This window comes from Astatotilapia calliptera, chromosome 5, assembly GCF_900246225.1.
Source record: "Astatotilapia calliptera chromosome 5, fAstCal1.2, whole genome shotgun sequence".
In the NCBI taxonomy this organism is placed as follows: domain Eukaryota; kingdom Metazoa; phylum Chordata; class Actinopteri; order Cichliformes; family Cichlidae; genus Astatotilapia; species Astatotilapia calliptera.
In genome coordinates this window covers 18,617,388-18,629,032 of record NC_039306.1, presented here as the reverse complement: position 1 = coordinate 18,629,032, position 11,645 = coordinate 18,617,388, and the positions used below count along the sequence as shown (strand labels likewise).

The 11,645-nt window shown below is 40.8% G+C and overlaps 1 protein-coding gene across 2 annotated transcripts; it reads right to left on the bottom strand.

The window, feature by feature from the left end:
* Positions 1–788: 788 nt before the first annotated feature.
* Positions 789–9,318, bottom strand: frs3 (fibroblast growth factor receptor substrate 3). Of its 2 annotated transcripts, none has more exons than XM_026167756.1 (7): positions 8,956–9,318; positions 7,568–7,693; positions 7,404–7,492; positions 7,066–7,252; positions 5,823–5,984; positions 4,312–4,433; positions 789–4,229 (listed from the first exon to the last, which is right to left on the bottom strand). In XM_026167756.1, exons 3-7 carry the CDS (start codon positions 7,467–7,469, stop codon positions 2,925–2,927), a joined length of 1,842 nt encoding a protein of 613 aa, XP_026023541.1. In that variant the 5' UTR covers positions 7,470–7,492; positions 7,568–7,693; positions 8,956–9,318; the 3' UTR covers positions 789–2,924. The 2 variants fall into 2 exon arrangements, with proteins under 2 accessions (XP_026023541.1, XP_026023542.1); XM_026167757.1 differs by lacking the exon at positions 8,956–9,318 and adding an exon at positions 8,533–8,941.
* Between the last annotated feature and the right edge of the window lie 2,327 nt (positions 9,319–11,645).

Sequence of the window (11,645 nt, the reverse complement as noted above, 5' to 3'; positions counted from 1 at the left end):
TTTTTATAAAAAAAAAAAAACTTGCTGGTTACATATTATCAAATTTTAGAAAATCTGAACATTTACTACTTTATCTTGAAAGTAACAGTAGTACAACAATATTTGAGCAATAATTCAAAATTTTACATCTATAATGGTTCACACAAGTTTTTAATTTCTGTTTTGTTTTTCTATTTGAGGAAAATATCTGAAGTGGGAATTGAAATATGATAATATATAGTTTCAGGGAACAGAAGAATTTAGGTTTTAGGTTTCAGCTTCACGTAAGCACATAAGAGTCCTTACAAATTTTTAAGATACTAATATCCAATACTGCAATATAAACATTTATTTTGTTTTCTCTCTTTCAGGCACATTAAACAAAAAGAATTACCCAGAATTTTTTTTTCTTGTTATTTATTTATGACTTTACACTCTGGCCAACTCTGTTTGGATCAGCTGGTTGTTTTGTTGCTGTTGAGTGCCCTCTGTTGGACAAACCATGCAACATCAACAGCATGGTTGAAGGGTGTTTTTTTTTGTCTCTTCTCTACCTTTTTAATTTTTATTTATTGAAAATTATAAACCCTAACACTAATATATCAGCAAACAGCTAATATCGTCCGATAACATCTGCACACCAATAAATTGGTTGGGCTCTGTTTATTCTTAACACATTTTAAAAGGTTGTTTCCACTCAGCTTGAATACTTCAATTCATGCACAGATGTTAAAAAATACATTTGTCTCATTTAATGGAAATGCTTAGAAAAATGCGTGAAAAAAAAAAAAAAAAAAAAAAAAGACCAACTTCAGCTTAATGCCACAATACATCTGCATCTGAAGGCCCGCACATGTGTAAACATAGAACATCTGGCCTTCCTTTATAGGCTGAAAACATCACCCTGATGTGAACGCTCATTTAAAAAAAAAAAAAGCAGAACAAAGAAAGAGATCTGTGTGCTTCCATTAACTCTCCCCATACCAGACAGTTAGTTAATCAGAAAACAATCTCGATTACATGAAATATTGGTCAAATAAAACATTCAATTAAATGGTACGTGACATTTCTACAGCTCTGAGAAAACAAAACAAAACAAAAAATCTCAGGAGAACACAACAATGCTACTTCTATCAACGATATGATAAGGATCTGACATCACATTTTTTTTCATGTAGCTTACATGGGCTACTGTCAGTATGTACAAGTAGCAGCATAAAAACCACCCTAACAGTGATTATCAGACCACAAGATTACCATTCTTATATGCCCCTTCGAAATGGCTGTCGATGTGGATGAGGTGGAATGTGCAGATTTTATTATTTTAGCTTGTGTTATCCTTAAAAAGCAGGATTTTCTTTTTTCCTTTTTGTCTTCTGACTGTTCTCCTCTTATGCCTTTCTGTCCTATAGATTTCTACCAACCCAAATGGCACATTTGATTTTATTCATCGTACAGTTTGGAATTAAGTTTTGGCACTTAAAATATAAATACAGTCTTTCTTTTGTTTAAAATATAATTAAGCACAGTTATAACAGTAATACATCAGTGTCCAGTGGTAATCTGAGGTGAAACTTTGGTCTCCATATTACCAACTGGACTACAAAACGCTGGTCGTCACGTGGAAAACAAAACAAAACAAAAAAAGAGAGAGAGAGAATAAATTAAAGTGAAATAAATAAATAAATAAATAAATAAATAAATATCTGTTAATTGGTTGACAATTTCTCTCACAAAAATCTTCAGTGGATGATTTTGCGACAACCCTTTTCAAACAGAACATCCGTACCTGATAACTGACAACATTTTGTGTGAGGTTATAGCTTAATGCCACGATTTGAGGTTATCAGCATCTCTTTCAAGAACATTTAAATAAACTATCTACATTATTATCTCCGGGAAATATTTGAACCCCTGTTTTTGGTAAAAGGACACAACCTGTGGCTCCAGTGGCGCGGGAGTGGTGACAAAGAGCGTTTCAGCGGCCCAGGGTCAAAAGTGCAACGTGACAAGCGTGAACCTCCTGCAGGTTTGAGATGATAAGCAGGAGGTGTGATCAAAGTTGATATGCTACTTTTTCAATTGCTGCATGTTGACAGGAGGGAGCTAAAGCTCATTTAATGCATGTGTGCTACTTTCACCATCATTTAGTTTAGTATATTTCTTCAAATATCACATTCTCTTCGATTTGTTTAAGCCATCATTTTTTTTAAGCTAGGACTGAACTAAATAACTCCTTAAAAAAGGAAAAAAAAAAAAAGATGAAATACAATTCCATAGGATTGTGTGCAAAATGCTCTATAGGCATACAGTAACAAATAATGGTCTCTTCTACTAGCCACAACATTAGATTTAAGTGCTTTTGATGAGGTATGAACATTGACCAGTATCTGGGAGGAACCATTACCATCCTTCATGCTAACAACATAATTTCGGAGATGAGGTTCATAACTCTGACACTCAAAGTGTTTGGCAAACTATATGATAGGAGCAACAACATTTATGAGTGTGGATGGTTTTAAAAGATTTGCACTAAAACATTATGGCAACGACTGCTTCTACGTATAACTCTCTGCTAAACTCTCGGCCAAACTAAGCCAAAAGTCAAATATACATATATTTTACATACACATATGTGACTTTATGGTTAGATATAATAATATTCAAATATCCAGCAATTATCTGCAACAAAAAAAATGCAGATTTCTCCAGAGAGCTTTACACCAAATATCTGACAACACAAAATAAAATGGCAAATTCTCCTCAGAGATTTCTCTTTTGCTTGTATATGCACAGTTAGGTTTCAGTAAGTTTCTAATTAGGTACCTGTACTGTACTGATCAGCCCGACAGTTGAATGGATGGATGACAGTGAAGGGTCCAGTGTGCTAAGATGAGGATAAGCCTTCATCTGTCTTCATTGCTCCTTCTCAGTTCGAACACCATTTACAGAGGCAGGTCTGTGCTGTTGTGGCGAGTCTTTCTGGAAGTCCCATCATCCCTGGGCAGAGCTTTCTGCAGGTTGGACATGGCAGCGGTCTTCTTTAGGTCAATGACTGCGTAGCATTCGCTGCGCCGGGGTGCCTGCGGACCACATTTTTTGGGTGGTAGGCGCTGGTGCTGTGGCTGGGTCTGGGCACCCCCGCTGCTGAGGGCTTGGCAGGGAGGCTCTCCTTCCAGGTCCACCTGGATGTAATTCAGCTGCCGCGAAGGAGGCATGTGGCTGTGCTCACAACCTCCAACCCCTGACCTCGATCGTCTGCGGAAATCAAAGCTAAATATTCGCCCCCCTCTGTCTGGGTGACACGGCCGTGGATGCGGGGGGCAGGCGTGTCGAAGCCGGGGAGGCTGAACCTGCTCTGTGTTGACATAGTTCTGCAGGGCGTCTCTGTGTATGCCCCGGCCGTCTTGATGGTAACCATTGGGTGTCCCGGGGCCTTCTGAGAATTCGTACTCATCAAAATCTTCCTCTTCTTCTTCATATTCCTCATCATCCTGGTCATCGTCTTCCTCTTCCTGCTCATCATCCCGCTGGAGAGCGCTGTACTCCCACACCGGCGGCAGAGAGGGTAAGTTCTCGTAGTTAAGCAGAGCTGTCCGACGATGAGCTCCACCCATGCCCCTCTCACAGGAGTACCCCTGCGGGGGTAGCGATGTCGGCCCGTGACCGTGTAAGAGGGAGTGAGAATGACTGTCCCCGGTGCTGCTACTGCTGCTTGAACCTACGGATTGCGACACGCTGCTGGGACTCAGACGCTGCTTACGGCCACTTCGCAGGCCGTTGATATTCTCGTACGTGAGCTCGCCACTCTGGCAGCCCTCCTGGTGCTCATGGCCCAGGTGCCGGTGCATGTGATGATGGAAATGGTGGTAGGAGTGAGAGTTGCACAGGTGCATAGAGGGCTCGTCTCCTTCCGTCTCTGAGCTTGCTGCGCCCTCTACTGGCTGAAGGTTGTGAGGATTGTGCCCGTGCCTCTCCCTCTCTCTCTCCAGCAGATGCCGTTGCGCTGGAGTGGGACCCAGCATGAATTTGACCTCCTGCGAGGACGTCTGTAGGAACACCTGAGGATCTTTATGCTCCTCGAGGGGACAGCACCGTAGGTTGGACTGCGGATTTCCTTGGCCCCCTACAGGCATGGCTCCCCGTGTTGTTTCAGGAAAAGTGCTAGGCCGTACCTCAGGTAGAGAGTGCACACAATGACGCATGGAAAGATCCCCCTCCATGCTCACAGTATTTACATAGGTGTGGGTCTGTAAGAGAAAATAAAGACTTTGTTACATTGGCGAAACAGCACAGCTAAAGTCCAGTTAAAAGCGCACTCAGAGGTCTCACCTGGTCTTCCAAACCCATGAGGCTATGTCCATGATCATCAGCAATCGATGGTTGAGAGGAATCTCCTCTGATTGGATAACCAGGGTATCCATTGGGAAAAGCCTGGATAGGAAATGCTGGAGCTGGTACAGGTAAAGAAAAATAAATAAATAAATCAAGTGAGGCTGTCACGTAAAGTATTAAATGTTAAAGTGTTATTTAAAATCCTTTTTGCAGTAAATCAGTGGATACATAAAAAAACAAACAAACAAAAAACAAAAAAAACCCACAACATTAAAAAGGGATTATATCAACAAGAATAACAAATCACCAAAGAAGAAGGAACTTCACCAAAGCAAACCTTTTAAGACCAGCAGCACTTTCACAATCAAAAATAAAATATGACAATGTTTTGATTTTTCATGTTTTGTTTTTTTTGTTTTATCCTCCAGCCAAAGAGGATAACAGTGATATCCATTTTAGGACCATTTGAAGTGCTTGAAGGAATGTTTGAAGTGCATTTACAGAGGTTCAGTTAGCTGACATGGTAGTGTCTTTTCCTAATACAGTAATGTAAATGTAATAATGAAAGCAAGTCTTTCTGGCTGTGTTACGCTTCAAAGTGTGAAATGAGATGAGATGTCACTACGCATTTGTTGGTTAAACCTGAAGCAATTGATGTTGTCGCCACTTGGGGGCAGTAGAAACTATTTTACCTTCAAATAGTGAACCTGTTGCCAAACTGTTGTCTTCTTTAACACATGCAACCGTTAATGAGCAACATGACTGCTCAACACTGACTCTCTTCTGGCTCTGTTTTGGTGTTCACTGATTTTGAATGGAAATCTTGGGCTCTTTAACCTAAAGGCTCCTCAGTAAGCGTTCCACTTTGCTATTAGGCCCTGGACAGGCTACCTGCCTCTCACTAAAGTAGCAGAGACTGTAAACAAATATGACAAAACTGGGGCAAACTTCATAACCTGAAAGGCGTCTCATAAAACTCCTAATGGGGAAAAGAGGCTCATTTGTTTTTCCTCCAGAAACTGACAACTTTTCTTCAATTATGAGTTCAAGATTAAGCATTTCAAGAATGAAAAGGTCTAATATGTCATTTAGAAGAATGTGACATGGAAACCTCCATTTCTCACACACTGATTAGGCATTTAACTTATCAGGCAGCCGTTTCATCTCATTTTGATGCCAGGAACTGTTTAAACAGTGGCAACCAAAGACTCAAAGAAACCGTTTAATAGGTTAACTGGCAACAGCTCGGTAGCATGACTTGGTATAAAAAGAGTTTCCTAAAGAGGCTGAGTCATTCAGAAGTAAAGATGGTGATAGACTCATCACTCTGAGAAAGTGTGTGGGAAAATAGTTCATCAGCTTAAGAAAAACACTCCAAAATAAAGTTGCAAAGCCTTTTTTGTAGAAGTTCTGCTAAATTTAGCGACGGATTACTGCATCTAACATCTGCAATTAGTCTCAAAGTGCATCCTTTTGTTTGTGTGCGCGTTTGGTGTTGTGTGACTCACTGTTGGGTGTCTGTGGTGTGCGAGACATGTCCATCTCTGGTGTGTGACCGCTCCGACTCATCATCATCGACTCTTCCACCACGTTGATGCTGTTGCACTGCATCAGCTCCTGGAGCAGATTAAAGATCTCTTCTGCCCGAGAACACTTGAATGCAAAGATTCCTATTTTTAAAAAAAAAACAAAAAAAAACCCAGAGCACAATGACAACACGTTTAGGACGTACAAAGGTCTCTTCTTACTTGAAAGAGACATCGGCCATATTACAGAGGTGGTCGGTTCCTTTTTTCTCGATCACTGAGAGAGAAGTCTGGTTTGTTTTGGGACTTGAACAACTGCATTAAAGTCAGGTTCAGTGCCTCAGGTGGAAATGGCCACAGAGAGGTTCTGTATATGGATTTGTTTAACTTCCTCACTGAGAATGTTTGTTCACATATGAAGGTAGATCCAAAGAGAGCCAACATCTTCTGAGCATGTTTCATCATGTGGGTAAACTTCTCCTCTTTGAGAGGAGAATAAAAAAAATCCAGCAGGGACTTGAAGTGCTCGACCAGCAGTGAAGCCAAAGTCCGACCAAGTTAATTATTTTAGTTACATCAACTACAGTTAATATTTAGCACCGACTTACATGACACCACATGATTTGTGGTGCAATGCAAAAATACCAGTTTCACTTCTGGATTAATTTCGGTCACTTCATCTATCACTTGCTTCAAAAGACTGACATTTTTTTCCTGTCGGGTGGACATCGACGGATAGCCGTCGGTTAACAGTTTATGTCCCATTTGAGTTCCTGTGTCGCAGATCATCACAGCTCTTGTCCAGAGCTGAGGAGAAAAAGTCAAAACTCCCTGCTTTGTTTTTCACCTGAAGCTCCAGATTTTCTTCAAACTAATTCTTGAACACAGTAATCTGCTCTCCACAAATGTAAGCACGCAAGCTCACCTCTGACTGCCTTTAAAATAAGAGTTGTATTTAATTTCACAAACCCCCCCCACACACACACACACACACACACACACACACACACACCAAGTCATCCTTTGATGAGTGTTCAATGAATTGGAGCAGATTGCATGACTTACATTTGAATCCTTTCAAATTACCCAAAGTGGCCCACACCTAAAGATACTACAAGGACAACCTAGGTTAGTACAAAAAGACGTACAAAACAACAACAACAACTCCCACAGCGACTCTACAGGCGTGTAACCAAAGCAGAAAATCAGAGAAAATGTTACTCACCCTGCCCGGTCTGACAGCGGCGGCCGCTCTCAAAAGAAAACAGGTTGGAGTCATAGCCGTAGCGACGCAGGCAGAGATATGGCCACCGGATGGCGTCCCTCTTACGTGTGTGAAGAATGAGCTCAGTTTGGGTGAGCTCCATGATCCCAGAGCCCAGCTCGTTGCCCTCATCGTCTACATTTGTGACCTAGCAGAGGCGGAAACAGCATGACGTGAAGTGAAGGGGAAGGCACGTCAGTTTACTACAGTTTAAATGGACACAAATGGACAGTTGTTATGTAAGGAGGAAAAAAAAACAAAAAAAAAAAACATATACAAGATTTTGGGGGATTCCTGACCTTAAATTTGGTGAGATGGTTGTCTCGGATGGGGTCTCTGTATAGACAGCTCCAACAGCTCCCCATAGCTTCAGCAGGCCAGCTGAAACCTGTCACGGATGAAGCAAACACTATCACACACAGCGCTCATATAAAAATAAATAAACAAACACTGAATGACTTACTCAGTCCAGGCCATCAGTGTAAAGGGATCCGCGTCTCAGTCCCAGGATCTTCTGCTGGGCATTGGCATCACAAGCCAGTTAGTCTGCTGGATTGACATCTTCCAAAGAGGATTAATGTTCTTCCCCCTGAAACCATGAGGGACGGAGGAGTAGAAGAGTTGGAAATCATTGCAGGAACCTTGTCTTCAACCATATGGAAAGCATGAGTTTGGTCATTGTGAACATCCCAGAGTTTTAAAACTCTGAACCTGTTGCATGTCATCTCCTCCTCCGCACGTTTCCCATCACCTTTCAATTACATGCTGACAAATTTAATTACAAAAAGCAATAAATTCAGAACTTCATGTAGCTATTTTATAATCTTTGAGGACCAAAAACTGTAATAAGACTATTTATTCTTAAGGTTATTTAAAAATAATAATAATAATAACATGACTGTTTAGAGATGACGGTGTAATGGCTGGATGTCAGTAGTGTTTCTAGATATATAATGGAGTAAATACCCTAATTAGTCAAATTATAGCCTAAGAATGCAACACAGTATCTTGCAGTTATATTTCTACTCATCATGCCAGCTTTCTAGAACCAAAGCATCCAATCAAATGCGGGAAATAGAGGAATTGAGGAAATAAGACAGCTCCGGTAATGCCAATGTGGAAGTTTGGGATTTAAAGAAAAAAGGGGGGCGTTTAAAGGAAGTAAGTACACCAATGAATCGTTGCAATAATCCAAACAAACCCCGCAGAACACTTAAGAATACTACAGTCAGTCAAAAGAAAGTACAGGGAGTTCCTTGCACTGAAGTACATCCCAGATCACAAGCGAATAACGAGACCTCCTGCATGATCCCCTGCGTCCCCGTGCACGCATCTGCATCAGCTTTGTAGTTCCAGCTCAGTTTGTGCTCCTCAGAGGGGCCAAAAACACATTTCACATCAACACCGCCGCATTATGTGCGCTCTAACCTGGGCCTCCGCATCTGACTGGAAACACCAGGCTGGTTTTGTCTCCACACCAAATCCACGGCTACCTTGGAAGGGGGGGGATGAGTGCAAGCGGGCTAAAGAGCTAATAGCTACATCACACACACTTATCACACGGTCACTGAATGAATGGGTCTCCCTCCCACTGAGCTATTTACAGCCGAAAAATCACAGCCTCGTTGCTCAATTAGCCAAGCCGACGCAGAGCCCAAAACAAGCCGCCAGCGAGGCTGCCGCCTGCCCCGCAAACGCGATCGTGCAGCCACGAAAACAGCACAGTGACACCAAAAGCACAACGACACAGTTCAATGACCATCTGTTCTCGTTGGTGTGAGGATACAATAGCGAGAGCGCACAGCAATCACCGGGTAAGTGGAGAGCGACAAGCGATGGTTTGCTACTCACATGTCTGGCACGGATTTTTTCTTTTCTTTCTTTTTTTTTTTAAATATCAGTCCTAATGCGAGGTGAGCATTGAGACTGCGGTTAGTTATCGGCGGCTGCTGCTGCTGGTGGTGTTGGTAGCGGGGATGTGGCACTTGCACCTCAGAGACGCGAATAAAAAAAGATGCAGTGAGAGCAGTGAAAATGTTATTTTTTCCTCCTATTACGCCCCCCTACTGCAGCACGGGCCTCTGCCTGTATGACATTTCCCAAGCAGCTGGGGTGAGAGTTCACAGCCAGACAACGAGGCTCAAAGCAGCGACAAGAAGGTAAGAAACGCTGGAGGACCACGGAGGGAAAGGTGTGCCTGCTTTGGCCGAAGGAGAGGAGGGGCAAGGGAAAAAAGAGGGGGGGGGGGACCTTTTAAATGAGGGCCACGTAAGAAAAAAAACATAATTTAGTGTATCAAAGTTTTATTGTCATATGCAGAGTAAAGATATTTGTTTCCCTGTGCAATGACATTCTTCCTTTGCTGTGAAAAAATCCACTTAAAATGCATAAATAGGATAAATGATTATTTAAAAGCAATAGAAACAACTATAAAGAACTACAATGGGTACAATAGAAGAAATACAATAGAGATATAAGATGTTCAAAATATCTACAGATGAAATAGAAAGAATGTAAGCAGCAGAAGGCTGTGTATGTATACAGTTTACAAATATATGTGTACTTAAAATTGTTGAAAAGGAGAGTCACACCTGTTTCTTCAAGTTGTTTTATTTAAGCATTTACAATCACAAAGGATGAAGTGCTGAAGTCTGCTTTAATTAAAAAAAAAAAAGACAGGACGTCTAAGCGAGATGACAAAAAGGTAAAGAAACTACAAAGCACCACAGAGCAGAAGAATTTAGCAGCCTGGATGAATGTGAGAAGAAAGCATGTTTTCAAGGCATGACTGTTTCAGCTGCATGTGGGGAAAACTTTAATTTCTTTATAATCATCCATCAGACTTTTAAGACAATATATGAGGGAAAGTTGAAATATAAAACAATGAGACTGTAGCCATCAAAAATCATCAATGTGCAACTGATTTTGAGAATAAAGTCATAATTACGAGATTTAACTCTAAATTATTTTGACAATAAAGTTGAAACATGGAGATTGAAGTTGTCAGTTCAAGTCAGCTCCCATGGCTGCGATACAAAATGTCTTGTGTAGATGAGTTAGTGAAACAACTCGATCAGCTGGCTTATTGTATCTTGTAATACAACATCCTCTTTACTGCACAAGGTTGTAACCATCGAAACCTTGAATCTGTCCATTGGCAGCTATACTATATGGCAGGGGTCTCAAACTCCAGTCCTCGAGGGCCGCTGTCCTGCAACTTTTCCATGTGTCCCTGTTGCAACACACCTAGTAGGTCATTAGCAAGACTATAGAACAGGGGTCCCCAATCCCAGTCCACGAGGGCCGCTGTCCCTGCAGGTTTTAGATCTCACCCTGGGTCAACACACCTGAATCACATGATTAGTTCATTACCAGGCCTCTGGAGAACTTCAAGACATGTTGAGAAGGTAATTTATCCATTTAAATCAGCTGTGATGGATCAAGGACACATCTAAAACCTGCAGGGACACCGGCCCACATGGACTGGGATTGGGGACCCCTGCTTTAAGTGGACAGAAACCAGATTTGGATATCTGTGGGTTTTTATTTCTTCTTCTATACCTAAAATGATGAGGGAGAATTTTCTATCCCTATTAGAAAACGTTGGGAAAGACTGTGACCATTGGACTTCACTACCATTGTCAGAGTTAATCTGATAAAGATGAATGTCCTCCCCAAATTCTTGTATCTTTTTCAACATGTCCCTTCTTCTTACTAAAGCATTCTTCAATAAGTTAGAAAAGATTCTGTCACATTTCATGTGGAGTGGGAAACAAGCTAGAGTTTGTAAATCTATTCAATGACGGTGGTCTTCGCCTGCCCAATTTTAGACACTACTATTGGGCAGCTAACATACAAAAACTCTTACATTGGGTTCACAATGACCTCCCCGTACCGGCCCGGGTACAAATGGAAACAGCATCTAGCTGTTACTTACTATCATCAATACTCAGCTCCAGTGTTGGGCAAGTTACTTTGAAAAAGTAATTAATTATAGTTACTAGTTACTTCTTCAAAAAAGTAACTGAGTTAGTAACTGAGTTACAATATTCTAAAAGTAATTAATTACTCAAAAACTAACTAATCTGTTATTTAAAAAAAATAATAATTTAACCCTCCAGGGTATAATTGGCCATTTTTAACTACTTTTGATGTTCCCTCCACATTTTACCTTTAAAAACGATTTACTTTGCCTTGTTTGGTATCATTCTTTTCAACACAACCTCACGTGTCTGAATTTACAGTTACATTTTCATTTTGACATACTGTATTAACCCAATTGATCTAAAATCACACAAACAACATAAAATCAGAGTAGAAAAAGTTATATTTTTTACTGTAACAACCACAAACATGTTTAATGAATCATATTTCAGAACTTTAAATGCAAATATAACTTGTCAATTTTAAAATCCTATGCACAAGTTTTGCAAACAACAAAGTTATTTGCATCCATTTACCTTTTACCTTGATTTTTTTAAATAACCATTTCAAACTATTTACAGAACAATCAGCTGTTCTGCATTCAATAAGATGCCACA

Bases quoted from the DNA above. Each gene is read 5' to 3' on its own strand.
- frs3 (XM_026167756.1), bottom strand. From the start codon at position 7,469: ATGGGGAGCTGTTGGAGCTGTCTATACAGAGACCCCATCCGAGACAAC. The intron at 5,985-7,065 runs GTGAGTAACATT...TTTTAAAAATAG, and splicing joins CCGCTGTCAGACCGGGCAGG to GAATCTTTGCATTCAAGTGT. The intron at 4,230-4,311 runs GTGAGACCTCTG...TTTCTCTTACAG, and splicing joins TCATGGGTTTGGAAGACCAG to ACCCACACCTATGTAAATAC.